At 41.6% G+C, this 23,168-nt stretch overlaps 1 protein-coding gene across 3 annotated transcripts in view; it reads left to right on the top strand.

The window, feature by feature from the left end:
- Window positions 1-2,061, top strand: part of BICC1 (BicC family RNA binding protein 1) — a 254,358-nt gene extending 252,297 nt beyond the window's left edge. For 2 of the 3 annotated variants that reach the window (XM_003755073.3, XM_031956957.1), the window contains one exon: window positions 488-2,061. In XM_003755073.3, coding sequence (XP_003755121.1) covers window positions 488-618 — 131 coding nt within the window. In that variant the 3' untranslated portion in view covers window positions 619-2,061. The remainder of the gene's footprint in view (window positions 1-487) is intronic. The other variant, XM_023506771.2, reaches the window with a different exon arrangement.
- The last annotated feature ends 21,107 nt before the right edge of the window (window positions 2,062-23,168 follow it).

The following is a 23,168-nucleotide window of genomic DNA, read 5'->3' as shown; positions in this document are numbered from 1 at the left end:
AAAATTTAATAACGTTTCTCATTTCCTCTGTCATGCAAGAACTCTGTGCCAGCTACCCTATTAAATATGCATATCTTCCGTGAAGTCTGCCCACCTTCCTTCCCTTCCGCAAGGACGCTGCCGGGGAGGGGGCTGAAGAGGACGCTCTTTGATTTGTTGTTCTGGGTTCCAGAGAGTTACTTTCGCATCTGTGACTAACAAGCATCCACTCTGTGTTGCCAAGCCTTCGCCATTGTAATTGAACTTCTTTATATTCTAACTGGGCAGTGGATTTGTTTTTTGTTTTTTGTTTTTTTTAACCAAAACAGTTTGCCTTTTCTCAATAGACCTTGAGCTGTAAATACAGATCCTGGTGTCAGGGTGAGATGCTACCAAACAGACTGTCCTAGGTCTCCTAGGCTACCTTAGATATTGATTCAAATCTTGATAATTAATTCATGTTCTTCCCCGACTCCCCTTTCTCCCCTTTCCTCTCTGTCTTCCCTAGAACTGAATAAAAACCGAAGGAAACTTTTCGAACCACCCAATACGCGAGCCTCTTCTCTGGAAGGAGGAGCCAGTGGGAGGCTGCCTCGTCAGTATCATTCGGACATTGCTAGTGTCAGCGGCCGCTGGTAGCACCGAGCCTTGGCTCTCCCCCAGATAACTCTTGAGTTGGACACAGGGATCCTGTGGCCGACCAGCTGTCACTGCACATCACCCTCAGCACTTTGGCATCGGGGACCAGGACCAAAGCGTTTTGAAGAAACATTCATCTGTCGTCTTGCAGAACACCAAAATGTGGATTTCTTTTTCTTACATAGATTCGACAGAATTTGCAATAATAATAATAATAATAATAAGAGGGGTTTAGTTTTTTTATTTCCTATAAAATATATGCACTGAATTTTTACTTTGAATGAAGGATAAAAAATTGACATCTGAGATGCTGAAGAGCAGAGATTTTTTTGTGTTTTGTTTGGGGGTGGATTTTTGGATTTGTTTTTTTTCTTTTGTTGTTTGGGTTGTATTTTTTTTTATCAAGTTGGAATTTTCTGGTACTGCTTAAAAATAATTATTGAGGTCTTTCAGCACTTTACATGTCCTGATTTCTTGTCCTGTGGAAATTATTTTTTTCTCCCTCCCGGTTTTTTTTTCACGTCAACTCATATATTGGCCCCATTCAAATTCAGCCGTGTGTTCCTACTAGATAAAATTTCTCCCACTGATGGTACAAGATTATGATCTTTATGCGTATTATCCTATAATTTCATGGCGAGTGGCCGGGGTGGGAGGGTGGAAGGTGATATAAAAACAGTTCACTTGGTTCTGGACCAATTCTGTCCGTTTAGGTTTTGCATCCTAGAAACCTTTAGCCCTGAAATTTGCTCATCTGTAATCAGTGTGATGAAAGACCAAAATGGATCTTGCAATATTAATCCTTTGCAGTCTTCATATTTAACTGCTGCCTGTATTGCCAAAAAGAAATGATTTTAATGGTTGTCTGAAGGCAAAGGGCTATTTTTTAGTATACTGCCACTAAAGGACATTTATTTATATCAGACTTTTATTTTTAGGTACTATAAACATTAGTGTACTTAACAGAGGAAACTGAGACCTACTAAAATATATGGTAGAGAATGAACGGCATTCATGTGACTGGAGCTCAAACCCAACTCTATTTAACAGACAAGACAGCACTGATGCTGTGATAACGGGAAGCAGTGGCCACAGTGCTGGCTCCATAGGCGATTCTTAGGCACCAAACACGTGCGCGAGGTATCCGGAATCATAGGCGGTGTTTGGCTGACATTCATCTGGGGCAGGGGAAGCTGGTTGTCTTCGGATGGGCCCTTTCCAACCGTGGCTGGGCTTGAAATACCCACGGCCACAACATCAGTGGTCAGAGCTCCTAATTACATTCTGATACTGTGAAAGTCCACGAAACCTGGCAATGTTTCCTGTGTCTCTCTTCAGACATCCTCTTATAGACTTAGGAAGGGTTTACATGGAAGAAAAAAAGTCCAAGTGTGCCTATGTGCCTCTTTCTCTCCCTCTCCCTCTTTCTTTCTCTCCCCTTTCCTTGTCCTCCTCTCTTTCCCTCCTCCCCCTCTCTCCCTCCATCTCTCTTCTCTCTTCTCTCAATCCTTTGCTTTCTATTTTTTCTTTCATTTTTCCTTTCTTCTCTCTCTCCTTTTCCCCTCTCTCCTTCTCTCCCTCCCTCTTTTCCCCCCACCTTCCCTCCCTCCCTCCCTCCCTCCCTCCCTTCCTTCCTTTTCCTTCCCTCCCTCCCTCCCTCCCCCTTTCCTTCCCTTTCTCCCCTTCCTTTCTTCCCTTTCTCCCCTTCCTTTCTTCCCTTCCCTTCCTTCCCTTCCTTTCTTCCCTTCCTCTTTCTTTCCTTCCTTCCCTCCCTTCCTCCTTCATCACCCCTCAGAAGTCAGGTTCCAAGTGCATTAAATTTGTAGAAATACTTTCTCATAGGAAATCTTGGGATTCACCTGTACTGTAAAGTCTTATTTATGTTCAATATTCAGAACTTTAAAAATGGACATAAACCACTGTCAAGTGCTCTAAGCAGAAGACATTAAGATAAGCATTTACAGTAGCTGAGTTTATTGTGTGTGTTTTTTTAAAAATAGAAACATGGGATGAAAAATTCTTGCTTGTCACTTTTTCATGGAGAAATCCTATCCTTAAAGAAAGGAAAGAAAATTGAGGAGACAATTTGCACAGAGAGAGAACGTTTTTCACTTTAAAAAATAAAGGTGGCCATATTGAAGGCATAACTGATGAGGCAATCATGGAATGATCAGTGATAATTGCAAATAAGAGATTGCTCAGCTGGAGATGGAGCCAGATCTTCTTCATGATGTGGGATTGGAATGCTCTCTCTACAAGTAGATCTGATGATGGGCATTTCTTCCACTTGATTCATTGAAACCTGTCACACTCAATTGTCCGCACCTGGTAGTGACTCCCATTTGAGATTCAGATTTAGCTGAGTTAGTCTCTTGAATTTTGCCATTCTCCTTTTACAAGACCTCCCTAGTTGGAAAATAAGTTGTTTCTTTTGTGAGAACAACACGAGGCATTGCAGCTAGAGAAAGAAGGCGAAACGTGGCTGATATTCAGTAGATTGTGTGTCTTGAGAGCAAGACTTGTCTAGCTATACCAAAGTGAAGGATACCCCAGGACCCCTCCAGTAGTCAACAGAGGTGCAGAACCCAACCACCCAATCAGCAACAAAAAACACTGGAAATTAATTTTTCTCACTTCTTTTGGATTCCACAAAAGGAATAGAATGCTGCCTTGGGCAGTGTGGTCAGTGTTACATGATGCACAAAACATTGGGATTGATAGATTCAAATGTTAGTTTTAAATCTGTGCCTTAATAGTGACCAGTTATCTGTAAATATGGAGCAGATACAGACTGTATTTTTGTGTGGGTTTTGTCCTTTTACTGATTTTTTTTAAAAAGAAGAAAGATGGAATTAAATGTTAAAAATGGGAATTTTTCAAAACTAATCAATTGTTACATGAGAAATAAATTGATATAACCTCTTTGTATTGTTCTTGGCGACTGTGGTGTGTTTCATGATTGTTCTTTCCCGTACGGAAGAAGCGTCATTCTGCGTCGTGGCCAAAGCGAGTCAGAGACACTTTATTCAGCTTAGAAACCAGCTCACAGTCTCCTGCATGGGTTGAGTGGGCTCTGCTTAAAGAGACTTGCAACTAACCTTTATGGTGTTGGTGTTGTGTAAAATAAGAATATCAGCATTTGCAAACACAGCAGGGAAGGCAGACTGCAAGGACAGATCCCTGAATTGGGGATCCAAAGCCCTGAGTTTAAATCCCAGTTTTGCATTTTTCCATGTTTAGGGCATCATGGAATAGAGACCAGACCCCACTAGACTTGGGGACCAGGAGAACCTGGGTTCAAATTCTGCCTCAAGCACTTACTAGATGATCTTGGGTAGCCCTCGGTTTTTCCACCTGTAAAATGAGAAGGCAGATATTTAATGACATTTAATGTTCCTTCTAATTATAAATCTATTAGTTTATGATCACAAAGTATATAAATAAAGACCCATATGACCTGATTGAGTTCTTCACTTTTATGGCCTTAATTTTGTGTGGGCATGTTGAAAATGAAGTATTTGGACTTGATCTCTAAGCACCCTTGTGTTTTTAAATGCTGTGATTCCCAAACCTTTTTACTGGTTGAGAAGCATAAATATGTTGACATGTATAGGTACACAAGTGTGAGTATATACTCTGTCATGGATGTCTATAAGTATACGTGGAAAGAGAATGGGATTTTTAAAATAGAAATATATACCAAATCTCAATTGGAATGGATGCTCAGAGGTTACATAATTCTGACTAGTATCTGAGAACTTTCAACTCATTTTGGAACTTATTTGGCAAGTTGTTATTACATAATATGAGCATTTATCCTTCCACCTAAAAGAAACATTGTGAAAGTATTCAATTCTATGATTATTAATCCCCTGCTATATGCCAGGTACTCTTCTAGGCTCCAGGCAAAGATGGAGAAAGAGCCTCTGCCCTCAAAATTCCATTTTTTAAAGAAATGTGACATGGACTCAGATACACAAATGCAAAGTAAATAGAAGATTAGATCTAGTAATTTAAATAGGATGCCAGAGGACTGATAACTGGGGAGTCTGGGGACATATTAGGAGGAGACACCTGGGCTGAGTGCTGGAGAAAAGTAGGGATTATACAGTTATGTTAGGGGAATGGTATTTAAAAAGACAGAGACTTAAGAAGGTGACAAACGTTGAAAGGCAGCATGATTCATTGGCCAAAGATCTAAACTCTGGAACTTCAGAAACTGGTACAAAAGCTATCTGTGCTTTGCACGCAGTGTACAGGAGGCATTTGTTAAATGTTTTTAGTGTGTGGTAATAATTTGTTGCAAGGTCCAAGCAGGAATGTGCTTACCACTCTTGGCAAGAGCCAATTGTTCCAATTTCATTGTGGTCATTTAATCTCAGAAGTCAGCAGTTGCTATAAATCAGGGGACTGATTTATCATTTTGTTGATTGTCTAGATTTAAGAAAGTGTTAATGCAAATTCAATTTAAAAGATTCAACCATCTCACTTCCTCTTTCCCCAGATGATTGTTGAATGTTTATCCTGATACCTCTAGAACCATTCACACAAATATAACCATATAATAAACAATTGTCTGTTGCCTTGGTGACTGGATAGATTCTTAGTCTAGATAATTTACAGAAATAATTCGATACTTCAAAAATCTATTATTTTTTTGAGTCTGTACCTTTTCCCCAACATAAGTGGTGCTTAATAAGGGACCTTAGAAAATAATATTTCTTGATTGTTTTTTTTTTCTGAATTACTTCATTCTTACTGCTACCACCACCCCATGCTTTCCCAGCCATCTTAAAAGGGATAATTGACTAAGTAATGGGGTAGGGATGAGGAAAAAGGGATATTTGGAAATGAGCATGCAAAATGAGGATATAACGACATATCATGTCAGCAGAAATAAGACTAAAAAGATTGGTGGACAAATGGTGAATTTTACAAGCTAGTATGAGGTTTTGTGTGTTTTTTGATAGGCAAAAGGGAACTATTGAAGATTTTAGAGTAAGGGGTGATGTGGTTAAAGCTGTATTTTAGAAATATCAATGTGACAGCTGTGGACACTCATGAGATTCTTGCAATTCCTTTTAACCCAAGTGATATAAATAAGATGTAGCCTGATTGACAAATATTTATAAGAGAAACAGAGATTTAGAGAATAATAATACAAATAAATGAATCACATAAACTTGAAATCAACATGCAAACATACCAGAACTTAGTGATTCGAGTATGATCAAGGTTGGTCTCTAGGGTCAGTGATGTCCCTGTAGCCTAAAGCCATTCTGTAACTCCTATTTTGGAATGTCCTCAGACTCGGAAGTGCTTGCTTCCAAATATCCATCTAATCTGACAGCAGCCCAGTATCTTCAATATGGAGGCAATGGGACAAAAGTCAAAGCAAAGCAAAAGAGCTCTGGTTCTGGGACTGGCTAGTGCTACTGTGGGATAGGAAATGTAAACAAATAATGGCCAAGTAAGCCTGATCTTTGGAGAAGGAGGAGAGCGTGGGCTCACACACACACACAGTTCTACATACACATACACTACTCTGGGGATTAGGAATTGAATGAATGAATGGTAGCAAGGAAAAATCTCATGCAAGAAGTTGCATTTAAGAAAAGTCTTGAAGGAAGTTACAGATTCTAAGAGGCAGAGGTGAAGAGCATTCTATAGACATGGGGCGTGGTCAGGAAAAGTCACAGAAATGGGCTTCGGATCCAGACAATATAAATAGGTTAATTTGACTAGAATATGGACTCTATAAAGGTAATTCTGGAGTAAGTCTTAAAGGTAGCCTGGAGCCATAGAGTGAAAGATCGAAAATACCAAGTTGAAGAATTAACAATTGATCATGGAGGAAATAGAACACTACTCATTTTTCTTGAGTGGGATAGTGACATGATCAGAAATAATTAGGAAGATATTTTTTCCAATATAGAACAGGATGAGTTAAAGGAGAATTTGGGATTTAGAAATTTAATTAGGAGGCTACTGCAATTGTCTAAGTGAGATGTGATGAGAGCTTGGACTAGGATAAAGAAAAGGGAATGAAAATGAGATGGAAGGAGAATCAGCAAGACTTGGTGCTATATTACATGGCGGTGGGATGGAAGAGAACAAAAAATTTTGAGAAGGACTCTTAAGATTGTGACCCCGGGTGACTGGAATGATAATTATACCCTCCCAAGGACGTAGAACAATTTGAAGGAGGCATGTTAGGAGGGAAGATAATGAGTTCCCTCTTGGATATGAAATGGATAGTCACATATTCCCTGCATCTGATGATGTGGGACTGGAGTTCAGGAGAGTATCTGAGCCTGGATATATCAATCTGGTCGTTTGGAGCATAGAGATAATAATTTAACCCATGAGAGATAACGAGGTCTTGGGAGACCTCACAAGTATTCAAAGAGAGAATGTCTTGAAAGAAGAGAACAGGGTTCAATGAAGAACCCTGAAGTCCACAGAGTTAGGGAGGTGATATGAATGATGAGGTTACAAAAAAGAGGAAAACCTTGAGAGATCCATATTGCAAAAAACCATCAAGGAGCATGTAGGATGGACATAAGGACAATCAGCTGTAGCAAATGCAGAAAGAAGTAACTTGTTGCATTAGATTGAGTTTCTTGAGAGCAGAAACTGTCTTTTTCTGTTTTAAGTACTCCTATGCTTAGCACAATACCTGGTACATAGTAAGTATATAATAAATGGTTTACAGGCTGTCTTCTGAGGGTGGATTTGATTTTGGAAGATATCTAAAATGTGCACAATGTCCAGCCTAATGAAGGAGGTGAATGATCAGACTTGGGCAGATCATTTTTTTCTCAATTTGTGCTCATTCTGTGCTTTGAACCTACCTATTTACACATTCTAAATACTATGTGTTTTTAAATTTCCTTTGGAAGTGGGTCATTATCATCCAGTTTGCCTATGCTCATAGAGAACACAATTGTTTTCTATTAAAAACAAATTTATCTAAGTGAGCTCAGTACTATTTGACTATAATTATCATGACAGAGCCAAGAGAGATATTTCACAAATACTTCATCAAAGAATTTGAAGATTTTGTTGATTTTTAAAAAAATTCTTTGACTCATCCTGAAAGGAACAGGATACACTATTCTATTTCCCCAGGGTTCAGCCCTAAATGCATTTGGAACCAATGTGGGGAATGAAACTGCCCCTCAACTATGGAGGCAAAAACTTCAGTGTGGGAAGAAGAATCTTTAGGAAAAAGTGACAATCCCTGGAAGGTCATTTTGGAGCAGAAGGGATGGAATGGTGACAGGGTCCTGTGTACAGGAGCTGGGGAGGAGAGATCTCATCAAATTTCTCTCCAAGGCTGGGAAAAACAAAGGGCTTTGAACAGACAATCTTGAGTGCTTGGTGATACTTTATGGAAAGATTGGGGAAATGAGACAAACACCTTAGCCCAACTCTTAGGGGAAAAATGTGCATTCAGGCACATCCTTCCTGAAAGCACAGGGCTGGTTTTGTTCAACTCTCATATGCATGCCTTGGAAGCGGTTGTTTTGGAAGGCAGCTTGTATCTTTATAAGTTCGGGGATGTGAGGGGGGTGGGCAGGATTCTAGACTTTTTCTTTGGCTTTAATATCAGTGAAGTGAAGTATCTCATTTCCACCCTGCCTCCTTGCCTCTCATCATAAATCTTTTCTTGGGATTGAGGACAGCCATGTTGGAAAATGATGCCAGTGAAGTCCCAAACTGAAAGCAAATTTCTAGAGGAAGAAGGAAAATAATATTTTTAAAAAAAAAATAAACTTGGAAGTGATCAAAATGATCAATTGTGTAATATTTCATCAGCTGCATGAGAGTGAAAAAAAATCCAGAAACCCTATGGAAATGTCTTGAAACACAATTGACAAGAATCATTTTATTAAACATCTCCTATGGGCCAGAAATATACTTCATATATGAGATATAAAGGAAGAACAAAACAGCCTCTGTTCTCATGATAGAAGTTCAGTTTGTTCAGACTCTTGGTGAAACCTAAACACACTCCCAGAATGTTCTTTTCATTGGGTTTCTAATTCTGTTGTGAAGTCTGTATCCATGAATCTTGAAAGCATTGTCTATTTATGATGCTCAGTGTACCAAATTCAACTTCCCTAAGTCCCTCAACTTCTAGACCTTTTATTAAATATAATGGGAGGGACAACGGGACTAGATGTGTGATTTTCTAGTATAGGGAAATCCCAGTTAAGGAAATTTCTAACAATACAAGTTGGCACCTTTTCTGCCTAGAGCACTGAGAGAAGTTAAGTAACTTGTACAGGCTCACACCATAAGATTATGTGAAAGGCAGGGCTTGAACTCAGGTTTTCCTGGGTTTGAGGATGGCCAACATCTGCTGCTACAGCAATGACTTGTCTTAATCATCCATAGGGACCAAGTTCTGCCAAGTGAATCCTCTTTTTTGATTATAGTGAGTTTATTTATTTTAAATACACATTATGAATCATGTTGGGAGAAAAAAATCAGAGCAAAAGGGAAAAACCATGGGAGATAAAAAAACAGAAAAAAGAAGTGAATATAGCATGTGTCGATTTATATTTACTGTCCTTAGATCCTTTTTTTGGATGCAGATGGTGTTTTCTGCCCAAAGTCTATTGGGATTGCTTTGGATCTCTGAACCATGAGAAGAACCACATCTTTCATAGGTGATCATCATACATTGTTGCTGCTATTATACAATATATTCCTGGTTCTTCTTGCTTCACTCAGCATCAATTCATGTAAATCTTTCCAGGCCTTTCTAAAATCAGCTTGTTCATCATTTTTTATAGAACAATAATACACCATTACCTTCATATTCCACAGCTTGCTTAGCCATTCCCCAATTCATGGGCATCTACTCATTTTCCAGTTCTTTGCTACTAGAAAAAGAGCTGCTACAAACATTACCAAATTCCTCGGGACGTTTTAGGGGTCACTCTGGAGCTCTCTGATCTCAGAGCCAGCTGCCTCTTTCTCCTGACTCTACCCTTTGTATATGGTGCCATTCATTCCTTTAGTCTAAGGTTTGGAGATTTATATTACCCAACTCTTTTGACTCCCCACCCGCTTTAGGAAAACTTTGCTTATCTCTTTTCACTTGATGCCATTTATCATAGCACTGTGCCCTATAGTTCTTTAACCATAATATTGGGAGTGAATAAAAATGAGTTTGTGGAAGCATTGAAGGTAGGTTTCTTCTCCCAACCCATGAATCCTCTTCATATACCCTCTCACAGCAAGTAAGTCCCAGATCCCAGCCTTCCTCCTAGTTGTTCCCTTAAGGAACTTGTGAGGGTTGACCTAGAAGCTGTTTCATGCTTAGCAAATGCAAGAGGACCAGAGATTAATAGCTGGAAGGGACACATTTATAGATGAGAAGATCTAAGCCCAGAGAATTTAGTAATTTGACCAGATCATGAAATTGCTAAGATGTTTGAAGCAAGATTCAAACATAGGGCTTCCGACTCTCTAATGAGAGCTCTGGTCACTGTGCTAACTAGCTGCCCAAAGGACTTCTGTCCAGCCTTTTCTGGGGAGATGACTTGAGAACTGGGAATGCTCTAGTTGGTCTCTTAGTTTAGGATTGTGATAGAACATGTGGGCTGGTATCAGCCAAATCAGGTTCAGGCTGATCCCACTTGACGAATCAACATCTCTTCTCCACTCCTGCAGTGGTGGTCAGGATTAGAGGGTAGGAAGAGGAGGAGATTCTGTCTTCCTGAACATAAATGGCCTTGGTTTCCTGACTGAAACGGATACAGAGAGATAGACAGGCAGAGAGAGACAGAGAGGCATAGAAAGTAACAGAGAGAAACAGAGACAGAAACAGAATCAGAGAAAAATGTTTTGCTAAGCAGGAAATTTGCATTGTCTCCCTATCTAAAGCCAGTAGTAATGAAGATGAATTTATAGCACTAGAAGCATGAGAAGAGCCGCACTAGAAGCATGAGAAGAGCCCCACTTGAGCCCACCTCTTGCGAGACACTGCAAACGATGACTTGATGAGGATAGTCAAGTGCACCCGTGAGTCATGACTGAGGCGTGCTGGGTAGTCACTCCACCCTTGTGCTCCATTTTAGAGCTGCGTCAGCCTTTGGTTTGAGGGCAGAGTTGCCAGTTTCTGATCCAGATCATGACTGGCTAAATGCTCTTCTCCCCGTGGGGGAAACCAGGAGGCATGGAAGAAACTGATGGAGTCCTAGTTCTAATCCCAGCTCCCACTAATCAGCTCTGTGACTGTGGGAAGGTCTCTTAAATTTCTGGGTCTCAACTTTCTTGTCAGTCAGCACAGGTTTATTAAGCCCCTCCTCTGTGCTGGGCACCATACTCATTAACTAGAGAAGATAACTTCCAGCCTCCAGCCCAGTTGGGCTAGATGTGCTTGCACCCCAAGGGCAATAGTCAGGATTAACCCTAATCTCCCCAGGCTGTACCAGCATGCTTGCTTTACATTCTCTGGGATCCCAGAGTTGTCCTGAGGTTGAAAGTGTGGGCCTTGAAGACAGATGCTGCTGGAGAAGACCTTTCCTTCTCAACCCAAGGCTGCCCGACGCTATCAGCCCTGCTGGACTGGCAGAGTAAGTGCTATAAGATGCCCTTTTCTCCCAGTCTTTCTCCCAAAGCCTCTATTCTTCCCTTCTCCTGGCTGAACACTGACTCTCACTCCCCATCCCTGCCCCTGGGGAAGGAAACCCAGAACCCTCCTCTGCTTTGACCTTTAGACTCATTCCCTGCTTCCCAATAGAAGCAGCCAGGACCCTTCCACTTGCACCCCATTTGCAGAGAGAACATGACCTCCTCTTCTAGATGAGCTCAGAATTACCAACAGCAATTCTTCCAATAAAACAGGAGTACCAGCCATTACCAACCTTGGTACCCCCATCTGCCTCCATGATGTATCCTAAGGCCTAAGGACCCTCCTGCCTGACTTGCAGCTGAATCCTCTGCAAATGTGGTAAGTAAAAATTATTAGAAAGTATTTCAAAAGTACAATTCTCTAGAGGAAAGATTCTCATATCTTTTGTTTGTTTGGATCCTAAAAGGAAAGCGCGGTACTTAGCACGTAGCACTTATAAAATCATTTTACATTGATCCATTAATTAATATGAAACAACAGTTGAAAGCATTTTCAAAGGAATGAATTTGATGGTTTTTTTAAGAATCAGTAGATATTTGCCATCATCATCATTGTCCACATCCCTATAATTCTTACTTCAGACAAACATTTATCAGTTACCCAGAATCACAGTCCTCCAAAGAGTTTTCCCTTGGGAATTCCCTGAAGAAGGATCCTTTCTGAAGGATTTCCAAAGATCCATTGAAGCATCAGAGGCTTTGCTGTTACCACCATTTTCTCTCCTGGGCCTCAGTTTCCTTCTGTGTAACCTACAGGGAGGTTATGGCCCCCGAGGCTGCATCTAGCTGAGGATGTGGGAACCCATGGCCTCTTTGCTCCTCTGTTTTGAAAGGAGTTGTTTCTTTGGAAAGCCTGAGCCTTGAGTCAGCATTGGAGATGAGGGGAGACTTCTGGATGTGCCTTGGAGTAACTGGCAGAGATGGGTCCCAGGCAGTTGAGTAGTTTTACTTTGGATTTAGTTTCTGAAGCTTTTGGAAATATTTTCTTTTGTCCAGCATGAAGAGGTCATCTTGCCCTGAGAAAGCGGAAAGTGGCTGACCCTGGGAGCTCTGCCCATGGGCACCTTCGAAGTGGAACTTTTCATGGGGAAGAGGTTGATGATGTTTGCTCAGTAGCCAGAGGATCAGAGAGCCAAGAATGGGAAGGGACCAAAACTTTGGGGAAAGTGGAATCTGCCAGGTCCTCAGGGAGTATTGAGAGCCCGTGGAAAACAAACTGATTCTTCTATATGCAATGGAAGGGGGCTGGATTTGGAGTCAGACATCCTTGTTTCAAATCCTCCTTTCCTCCTTACTTGCTGTCTGACCCTCCCAAGGTATTCTACCTCTCTGGGAATCAAGTTTCCCAAATAGATAATCATAGTATCTATCTCATCAGATGTTATGAGGATTAAATGAAATCATAGAGCAACAAAAAACAGCTGTTGGGCCCTACTTGGGAAGAGGAGCTCATTTTCTTCCTTTAAAGGCCTTCTAGTTCCAAGCCTATATACATGGTTATAGTTCAATCCTGGGGGAGCCTGATTCCCAATAAGATGGCTCATATTTTGTCTTGCTGGCCCTTTATACCTTCTTCAAGGAGCCCTGAAATCATTTAAAACTTAGATTGAGTTCATGTCTAGAAATTGCCTTAAAAAGGCAAGTATGATATAATCCAGGTATAGGACAGCTATTTAATTTCTTCACCCAAAAATAATGTTTACAACACAAAAGGCAAATACTTCAAAGTGAAGCAGTGATACAACTAGTTTATTGTACTCTACTAGGTATTTCATACTGAAATTATTAATGCATGAGGCACTTACTAAGGTTGGGGAATAAGTACGTCACTGTCACTAGAAGTTGTGAATCCCCAGGGCTTGTTCGGGGAAGGAGAACAAGCTCAGCTGTCCAGAGAAGAGGGTTCTTGTAGGAAGTAGTGGAAAGGAAGGTTGATGAGAGAGGCTTTCAATGCTGAGTTGAGGAATCCGAACTTATCCATAGCGTATTCTCCAAATTTATCTTAGTGAATTCAGAGTTGCAATCTCTTTCTCTCATTGAACTCACCATTCACAACCTTTCACAAGGGTCAGAACAGAGTGGTCCATTCTCTTCCTGCCTATAATGGTTATTGTTGTTTAGTCATGTCTGATTCTTTTTTGACCTTTTTGGGGTTTTTCTTGGCATGGATACTACGATGGTTTGCCATTTTCTTCTCCAGGTGATTTTACAGATGAGGAACTGAGGCAAAAAGGGATAAGTGACTTGTCCAGAGTCACATAGCTAGTAAGTATACGAGGCTGGATTTGAACTACTATACCAGATGGTTACTATATGTACACATGCATACACACACATATACACATACACTATTGCATCCTTTTCATTCATGCCTGACTCTTTGTGACCCCATCTGAGATTTTCTTGGCAAAAATACTGGAGTGGTTTGCTATTTCCTTCTCCAAGCCATTTAACAGGTAAGAAAACTGAGGCAAACAAATGTAAGTGGCTTGCTCAGGGCCACACAGATGGGAAGGGTCTGAGGCCGGATTTGAACTCAAGAAGTTTCCTAAACTTTATCCACTGAGCCATCTAGCAACCTATAATGGAGGTGCTGAGAAACAGATGATGTGAGAGGAAAAGCAAAATTTCTCTGGATTCTAACATTCTTTCTTCATCTCCTAAATTGTTTTTTTTTCACCCGACACCCTGTCATGGGCTGTATTCTGCTGCATTTACTTCCTGCCTCTTAAGCATTCTATCTTTACCATAAATTATTTTTAAAATTAAAGTTAATTCTATTTTGCTTTGAAACTTTTTATATCTATATCATCCTTGCCCTTAATAATGAAAAATGGACCAGATAGTAAATCCTCATTGATTCCGATTTCTCTAATCTCTTGGATTCTTCCAACTATAAATCTATACTCCCATGAGCCCAAATTTGTGAGAACTGAGCAGACTGGCTAGCATTTACCTTTGCACATCCATGCAACAGTATAAAGTAATGCTAGAGAGCAGATTCCTGGCAGGGTGAAACACTCACATCGATACAACTGACATGTTAACTAAAAGTTAACTCATTAAGGTGTATTCCTACCCCCTCAGGACTTCTGTTAGGCAACAATTTTAAGGATTAAAATATTAATTTAATTGATATTACTATAGGTACCTAGAAGGGCAGCCAGGTGGTACGGAGGATAAAGTGCCAGTCCTAGAATCAGGAATTCTCATCTTCCTGAATTCAAATCCACTCTCAGACATTTACCAGCTGTGTGATCATGGGCAAGTCCCTTAACCCTGTTTATCTCGGTTTCCCCATTTGTAAAATGAGCTGGAGAAGGAAATGGCAAATCACAGCAGTCTCTTTGTCATGAAAACCCCAAATGGGGTCACAGAGTCAGACTGAACAGCAACAAATTATACCCAGGGAATTTTGAGGTGGGGACATCAAGACAGGTAGAGCACTGGACCTAGAATCAGGAATGCCTGAGGTAAAATCTGGCCCTTAATGGCCTGTGTCATCACATGCAGGTCACTTAATCTGTTTGACTCAATTTTCTCATCTGCAAAATATAATAATAACATTGCTGCCTCCCAGGATATTGTGAGGATAAAATAAGACAATATATGCAAAGTACTTAGTGAGTGTTGAAGCGCCACAAAAATGCATGCTATTATTGGTATCGTTATTATAATTGTTATTGTTACACAGAGATTTGAGTTCACATGACATGAGGAGCACTTGAAGGAATGGGTGACATTTAGCTTTGAAGTGACAGCATCTTTTAGAATCTGAAAGCCTTGAATGGGGAAGAATGAGATGCCGTGAAGGAGAGCTGCAAAGAGGCAAATTTCAGTTCCCTAGAAGGAAGAACATTCTGGTGCTTATTACTGGGCAAGAGTGGATGTTGGGGATTCTCTCTCATTCTCCCTCCTTCCTCACATCTAATTAATTTCCAAATGTGCCATTTCTACATTTCTCCATTTCCTCTGCTTACACAGCTATAGATTGGCCCTCAGCACTCTCCCCTAGCTTATTACAACTGCCTCCTAATCTGTCTCTCCCACCGTTCTCATCTCTCACATTATGGCCAAAAGAATTTTCCTTAAGAGCAGATCTTACTTTGACTCAACCATCTCCACTGACTTGCTGTTAACCCTAGGATCCAATGTAACTTCTCTGCTTGGTGAAGTTCTACTCAACCTTATCTTTCCAGCCTCAGTGGCTGTTACTGATCCTCTCTCTGGTCAAACTGGTGTTCTCCCTGTTATTCATACACGAATACTCCATCTCTACTCTCTGTGGCTCTCCATGGCTTCCCCAGGCCCGGAAGGCACCGTGACATGTCTGCCTTGGAGCCCTCTTCCTTTAAGAAGTAGCTCAGGTATCATCTTTCCTGATCCATTCAAATGCTAGTGCCTTCCCTCCTAGTCTACTTGCATCTCATCACTTTGTTTTAGATTGCTTGCATGGGCTTTGTCTTTACATTGCATCTGGATGTAATATACATATATACATATATATATATATATATATATATATATATATATATATATATATATATATATATTAGAATGTAAACTTGAGAACAGGAATTGTTTTATTCTTTGGACTCCTCTCCCCAAGCCCAGCATCCTACCTGGCACATATTCATTCATTCAGTTGTTTTTCAGTTGTGACTGACTCTCTGAAACTTCATTTAAGTTTATTTTGGCAAAGATCCTGGAGTGATTTACCATTTCTTCCTCCAGCTCATTTTACAGATGAGGAAACTGAGGCAAGAAGGATAAGTGACTTGCCCAGAGTGTTTGAGGCTAAAATTTGAATTCAGGAAGAGGAGTCTTCCTGGCTCCAGGCCCTGCATTCTATGTTCTATGGCATCACATGGGTACCCAACTTGGCACAAAGTGGGTACTTAAATGGTTGTGGACAGAAGAATTTATTCAATCATCTTTCATTTGAACTGAAAGGTTAAGACCCTATGTTCCCAGGAGTCACAGATTAAAAAGAAAATTTCTCATGTAGAATAATAATACATTGATATGTTAAATATTTATTCTTGTCTAGATCTGTGATTTCCTTATTAGTATGGGGACTTCCCAGTAAGGACACGTCCTCTATCCATGGTGAGCAGCAACTAATTGGCAAATAGGCACTGACTGAGAGTGCTAAGAAAAGGGACTTGCTCGAGGTCAGGAAATCAGTCACTTCTGCCACTTGGTATCTGTGTGACTTTGGGGTTAATCTCATTGTACTTAAGTTTCCTTATCTGTAAGATGTAGTTGGACCCAGTGGCCTGTAGAGTCTTGTTCTAGCTTTATAATTTTGTTACCAGGGAACAAAAATCTTGGCATCCTACATCCTCATTGGGTTCGTGGGCCCTGTGGGGCCAGGCTTGTGTGGATTGAGTTGGCTGCCCACAGCCGGACACAGGGGGCAGAGGAAAGCACCCACCCTCCAAGGGGAAGGAGTCTCTCTTGGGATGTAGAGCCCTGAAGACAAAATTTGACCCCTCGACAATCCAACTGTGACTTAGGCCTTCTTTCCCCCTTGCTTATGCCTTATGAGACATTGGCACGAGGAGCTGTCAGATATTTGCTCCCGTTGGCTGCTGCCATATTGAATTATGAGCTGATGTGAGCAGGGATCAGTGGCCTGATTTGGGAGACTGGACACGAGTTTCCTCACTGGAACAGCTCTTCTTGGCCCCTTTCCCCTCCGTGGCAAACTCCAGGCCAACATCCTTCCTTTGGGCCCTACACTTGGTGGGGAGGCCAAGCTGAAACAAATAAGAGAATTCAGAAGGCTCATTTATTTACGGGTAGATGATTTTTAGAAGCCTGAGTCTCAGCAGAATTCTCTCCTTCCCTCTTCCCCTTCCACTGCACTTCCCTGCCAAAGGCTGGGTTGTGGTCTATGTGTTTTTGAAACAAATAGCTGGTTTTAAAGGGGATTTGGTCTGGCCAGCAACTGACGTGCCAGTTTTTCTCTCCAGTAGTATTTATCACAAAAGACAAAGTGATATTCAGGACATGTTCTGGTCCAGCTTCAAATCCTTATAACCTCTGGAAGCCTTAGTTTTTTCATCTCTAAAATGGGGATAAGAAAATTTGCATTTTCTGTCTCATTGGATGTCTGAGGAAAATGCTTTTCAAGCCTTAAAAAATGACAGAATCTCATAGCTGACTTGAACCATATCTGAATAAAAATATATTTAATATCATGTGATCATCCAGTCTTTGCTTTAAGAACACCATGGAGAGAGGGTCCAGCTTTGGTCACTTTTATTAGGCAAAGTGATTTTCCTAACAATGAGTCTAATTTTGGCTCTTTGAAACTTCTACCATCTTTGAAATGTTTTTTTTAATTGGTTTTCCCCCTTCAAAGCTTTCCCCACCCCAGTTTATTCTTCACTCCAATATCAAATTAAACTTCATAAAGTACAAGGCAGACCATTTCAGATCCCCTTATTTAACAAACTCCAGCAGCTGTCTACATCTCCCCCTCTCATATACCTGTGGATCTCCAGCATTTCTTCTTGCTCATTTGAAAGTCACCCTGAAAAAAGGTTCTTCATGCACTCTTTGTATGTACTCAAATCCCCTCAGCAACTAATAAAATGATCTTCTCTTCACAATGCAGGAAGTAGACAGAGAAGGGGAGACTTTTGCCTGCTCTGAAGTGAGACATCCATCATGCATTTCCAGGAGCAGACTCATCAAGTCCACCGAGCGTGTTCTATGTGCTGGGTTCTGATTATTCAGTTCCTTATGACACAAGAAATCAGCATGTCATGCTACTCTGAAGCATATCTTCCTCTGTGACTCTGCTCAGACTGGGAAATGCTAAGATCAAACATTTGCTCACTTGTATCAATACAATGAGAAAATCTGCTCACTTACATCCATAGAGGGAGTTTCCTTATCTATCATTCTCTCTCCAAATGGAATCCCAGGGTTAAGGCTTCTCTCCTTCCATATTTGAGAATCAGATCTGCTCTGGCCCCAGGGGGAAGGACTTGGAAGCAACCTGTGCAAAGAAGCAGATTCAAGGTTGATGTCAAGAAAAGCTTGTTGTCCAGAGGAGCTGGCAAAGCATGGAGAGGGCCTTCTGGGGAGGGAAAAGAGGCTCAATGAGCATTGCTTGGGAATGATGTAAAAGGGCTATTTTCCCCCACGTAGTAGCATTGGACCAGCTGTTTCCAAAGGTCCCTTTGAACTCTTTGATTCTGTGACTCTATTCCTTCGTGCTTGGAATGTATGAGCTTCAGATCCCAAGAGGCAGAAACAAGAGCAAGGAATCAGGGATTTGGGGGAAAGGGCAGGGAGGGGGAATGAGCCAGCTGGTCACAAGATGTCCACTGGAGAGGATGTGGTGAGAGCACTTAGCAATGGATTGTCAAAATCTAGTTCCATTTGCCATCACACGTGGGCATCTTCCCCATCAATGAGTGGGGGTAGGAAGACAGGATGCTCTGTCTCGCTATGTCCGTCCTAGGATCTTTGTTAGATAGGTGACAGCATGGCTATAGAAAAGGGGAAAAATCAAGGAAGAATCAGCTTTTACTATTTACCTCTGGACTTGTGATGCTCCAACTCAGGTGTTCAAATTCACTTCTGATCAAAGTGCTGGACAAAAGTGTCCTCAGCGGGGCAAGGTGGACTCGGCTGGAGGAGAATTCACTCCAGACCCAGGAGATGCAAAAGGAGGAAGAAGAATCCATGTGCAGATGGATCTCCTGTGCTCTGGATTGGTGAAATTCAACCTTGAGATCTGCAAAACTGTGATTTGACTTGCCATGTTCTAGGGTGGGGGGGTGACTTTTAAGAGCATGGGGTCTGAGAGATGCTTATTAAACCAATTAAATGGAAGGTTCTTTCTTGGATTTTTTCCTCTCTAAGGCTTCTCTTCTCCTAGGATGCCTCATCACCAGTTGTATATTCCCTGCTCCAGGCACAACAGGCCCATGTGCTGCTGGGAAGGGAGAGCCAGAGAGCCAGGGGAAGAATGAGGGGAATTGGACAGGCCTCAGGAAACTCTGAGCACGCCTGCTTGGCCAGAACAGTGAATGATCATCGAGTTAGGTAACTTTGGTGGCTAAGATCATTTTAAGGAAAATCATCTGAATGTGGGTCTAAAAGTGCCAGACTCTCTCTGTCTTTGTCTGTGTGTCTCTATCACTCTGTCTCTCTCTGTCTCTCTAAATTTCTCTGTCACTGTCTATCTGCCTGTCTATCTTTCTGTCTCTGCCTCTCACTCTCTTCCTTAGCTTTTCTCCCTTCCCTCTCCTCTCTCTCTCTCTCTCTCTCTCTCTCTCTCTCTCTCTCTCTCTCTCTCTCTTCCTTTCCTTGTTTGAGTCTGTCTCTGTCTCTCTCTTTATGTATGTCTTTCTATTTCTCTCTTGTTCTCTCCCTTTCTCTACTTTTCTCCCTGCTTTTCTCTCTCTTTCTCCATCCATTTATCTTTATCTCTGTCTCTCTCCCAGGATGGAGCTTACACCAGCCATGGGTAAGGATAGTAGAGGACAGATGGCTCTCTAAACAACATAAAATGAATGGTCAAGCTTTCATTTATGACATTTCATTTGTTAAGTTCAGTAGTTTTAGTCGTGTTGATTCCCTGTGATCCATGGTTTGCCATTTCCTTTTATGGTATATTTTATAGATGAGGAAACTGAGGCATACAAGATGAAGTGATTTACCCAGGATCATCTAGCTAGTAGGCATCTGGAGCCAGATTTGAACTCAAGAAAATGAATCATCTTAAATTCAAACCCGACCTTCTATCCAATGCACTATTCCCCCAAACATTCCTATAGCAGAATATAAATTCAGGATTAAATTGTTGGTGGTCCTGCTCTACACAGCCCAGGTCAGACCAGTGGAACATTGGGTTCAGTGTAGGGCATTGCATTTTAGGAAGGCATTCATTGACAAGCTGCAGGAAGGAAGCGTCCTCTGGGATGATGAAGGAGCCTGTGTCCATGTCATAGAATTGGTTGAAAGAAGTAGGGACTTTCAGCTTGTAGAATTAGGGTGGATGTGGGAGGAAGAAAATGGATTATAGATTCAGAACTGGAAGACAACTTGGAGGCCTCCTGCACCAACCTCCCCTCACTTTGCAGATGAAGAAAATGGGGTTCTGAGAGGTTAGATCATTTGCCCAAACTCATACAGGTAGAACATGGCAGAGAATTTGAACCCAAGTTATTGAAACACAGACCTAGAGCTGGAGGGATCCTTAGGGATCATGTATTTCAAATCTCTTATTTTACAAATGAGGAAAATGATTCCCAGGGAAGTTAAATGAATTTTCCAAGGACATACAGTTGGCAAGCAATAGAGACAGGATTTGCTTTTCCCACAAAGCTAGACTGCCAACCTTATCCAGGTAGTGAGGGTAAGTGACAGAGCTGATTGATCAACTTAAGGTGGTCTGATTCTAAACTCCAGCCCAAGCTCCTCCCATCATCCCATGCTACCTTGGCAGAGGACGTCCATTCTCTCGGTTGGCTAGCACCAATTAGGAGTGACTCCATGATCTTTCCACCATTCCTCCATCACCATCTTTGCAAGCAGGAGGAGAAGCAAGAAGGAAGCAGAGGAGACCTTTTAGCATGGAAGCTTTCTCCGAGTATCTGAAGGACTCTCTCATGGAAAAGAGCCCAGTCTTGTTCTGTCAGGTCTCTCAGGATAGCCCCCGCAGCTATGGGTGGATGCCGCAGTGGTAAGATCCCCCTGATACTGAGGTCTCTCCAAGAATAGAAAGGACTGTCCTGAGAGGCAATGGCTTCTCCATCCTAAGAGAGTCTTCAAGATCTGGGCAGATGATTGGGGATGTCATAGAGGGAATTTCTGCTCAAATACAGGCTGGAATCAGTGACTGCTAGAGAGTAGAATTTGTGGATGGTTGTCCCTTGTTCTCAAAGAGCTCCACAATGATATCACCATGTTAGAATCAACTTATTGCGTGTCCAACTGTGGATCAGACCAATAGGAGCTCCTAGTGCTCTGCCTCGGGTCGGACACAAATAGTTCTTAAATGAACATTTGGGGTGGATTCTCTAACCTTGGATACCTCGCATTTCTTCTGAGCTAATTTAGTTCCGTTTTGCTCATAGAGCATGACACCTTTTCTGATAAGTGCACGCCATGCTCAGCAGTCCTGTGTCAGTGTCTCCCATAGGATGCAATCAGTTCTAAAGTTCTTAGTAGACCTGAAAGAAGGACAGCTCTTGTTGCAAGAGAACTCAATAAGTACCAACCCAAATAGCAACCCTGAATGAAACAAGGCTGGCAAAAGGCCAGCTTATTGAAGTAGAAGCTAGATACATGCTTTTCTGGAGTGGCTGCAGTGAAAGGGAGCTCTGGGAAACTAGTGTAAGTCTTGCGATCAAAACTAATCTCATAAATAAGCTCACGTGCCTTCCAAAAGGAGTGAATGGCAGGGTCGTGACAATGTGATTGCCACTTGTAGGAAAACACCATCCCCCTGTCATCAGTGCCCATGATCCCACCATGATCAGTGCCCATGATCTCCTCATAATCAGTGCCTATGATCTCCTCATCATCAGTGTCCATGATCCCACCAGCATCAGTGCCCATGTTCTTACTGTCATCAGTGCCCATGATCCCCCTGTCATCAGTGCCCATGCTCCTACTGTCATCAGTGCTCATGATCCCACTGTCATCAGTGCCCATGCTCTGCCATCATCAGTGCCCATGATCCTGCCATCACAAACCTTGATGGGATCAAAGAAAAATTTTATAAAGAACTGGAGATCCTTATCATCAATGGGCCCAAAAAGGGCCAATAGTTACTAAGAACAAGGATAATAAAGGAGGATCAAGGTGGGAGGATAATGAGATGAGACTTCTTGTGGGGAGCAACTGTGTCTTAAAGAGTGATAGGATTTTAGAGCTTCCAGATCATCTAGTCCTAGCTCCTTTATTTGACAGGTAAGGAAACCGAGCCTCAGATTCACTGATTTATCAGGACTAATTATTTTTTCAATGAGGAAACCTTCTCTACCAATGTAAATAGACATCTGTTCCATAATTTTATAGTTAGCACAGTGTCTGGCACATCGTAAGTGCTTAATAAATGTTTATTGATTGTTTATTGATATGACTTGCATGGGACCTGACTCCAAGTCTTTCTCACTTCGGCACATTCTCTTATCACTTTGTCTCTATAAACGTTATTATAGGTTAGTTGATTAATATTTGCAGAATGATTGTGGTCTCTTCTTCCTTATTCCTTCTTCCACCCCCACTAATAGTGTTTTTTCCGAAGATGCTTAGAAGCTGCCTCCCTCCCCTCTGGGGTTGAAGCTGTTCCTTTCACCCTCTCCTGCCCCGTTAGGGCATGAACAAATCAGACAAAATGTTTTTTATCACAGAGTCCTGCAGCAATCCCAGATGTTGTTAAACCAAAACATGGGAAGAGATGAATTAATTGTGATGGAATTGACTTGGCGAGTTCCAGAGAATATTTGGACTTTGTGGACATGAACAGATGGTAGAATGAAGAGGTGGGGAGGTATGAGGGAGAGGAGGATTTCACCTCTTAGGATGGAGAGAAATAGAATTTGATCTTTCTTATAGGTGTAGATATCCTAAGTACTTGACTCATGGTGTTGAGTTGGGAAGGGGACCCCAAAAGCTTGGGGTCATAGACTGGATTCATGAGGTATCTCGAAAGGCTTGAACCCATTTCCTGGTCAAGGGGCAAAGTTTTATTGTAATTACAAGGTCATTCCAAGTGGACTAAATTCCGAGAGGATTTTAGCAAAGTCCTAAGAGAGGGGGGGAGGCAGCTTTATCCAGCTTTCTATCTTCACCATGTTAATTCTATGGCCCAGAGGTAGGGCCGGGGCCAGGGAGCGCTCTCCAGATTTTGGTTCTCACTGACCACA

The sequence above is a fragment of the Sarcophilus harrisii genome, chromosome 2, assembly GCF_902635505.1.
Source record: "Sarcophilus harrisii chromosome 2, mSarHar1.11, whole genome shotgun sequence".
NCBI classification, from domain to species: domain Eukaryota; kingdom Metazoa; phylum Chordata; class Mammalia; order Dasyuromorphia; family Dasyuridae; genus Sarcophilus; species Sarcophilus harrisii.
Note: the sequence above shows the minus strand (reverse complement) of the source record. Positions and strands in the feature narration are given on the sequence as shown.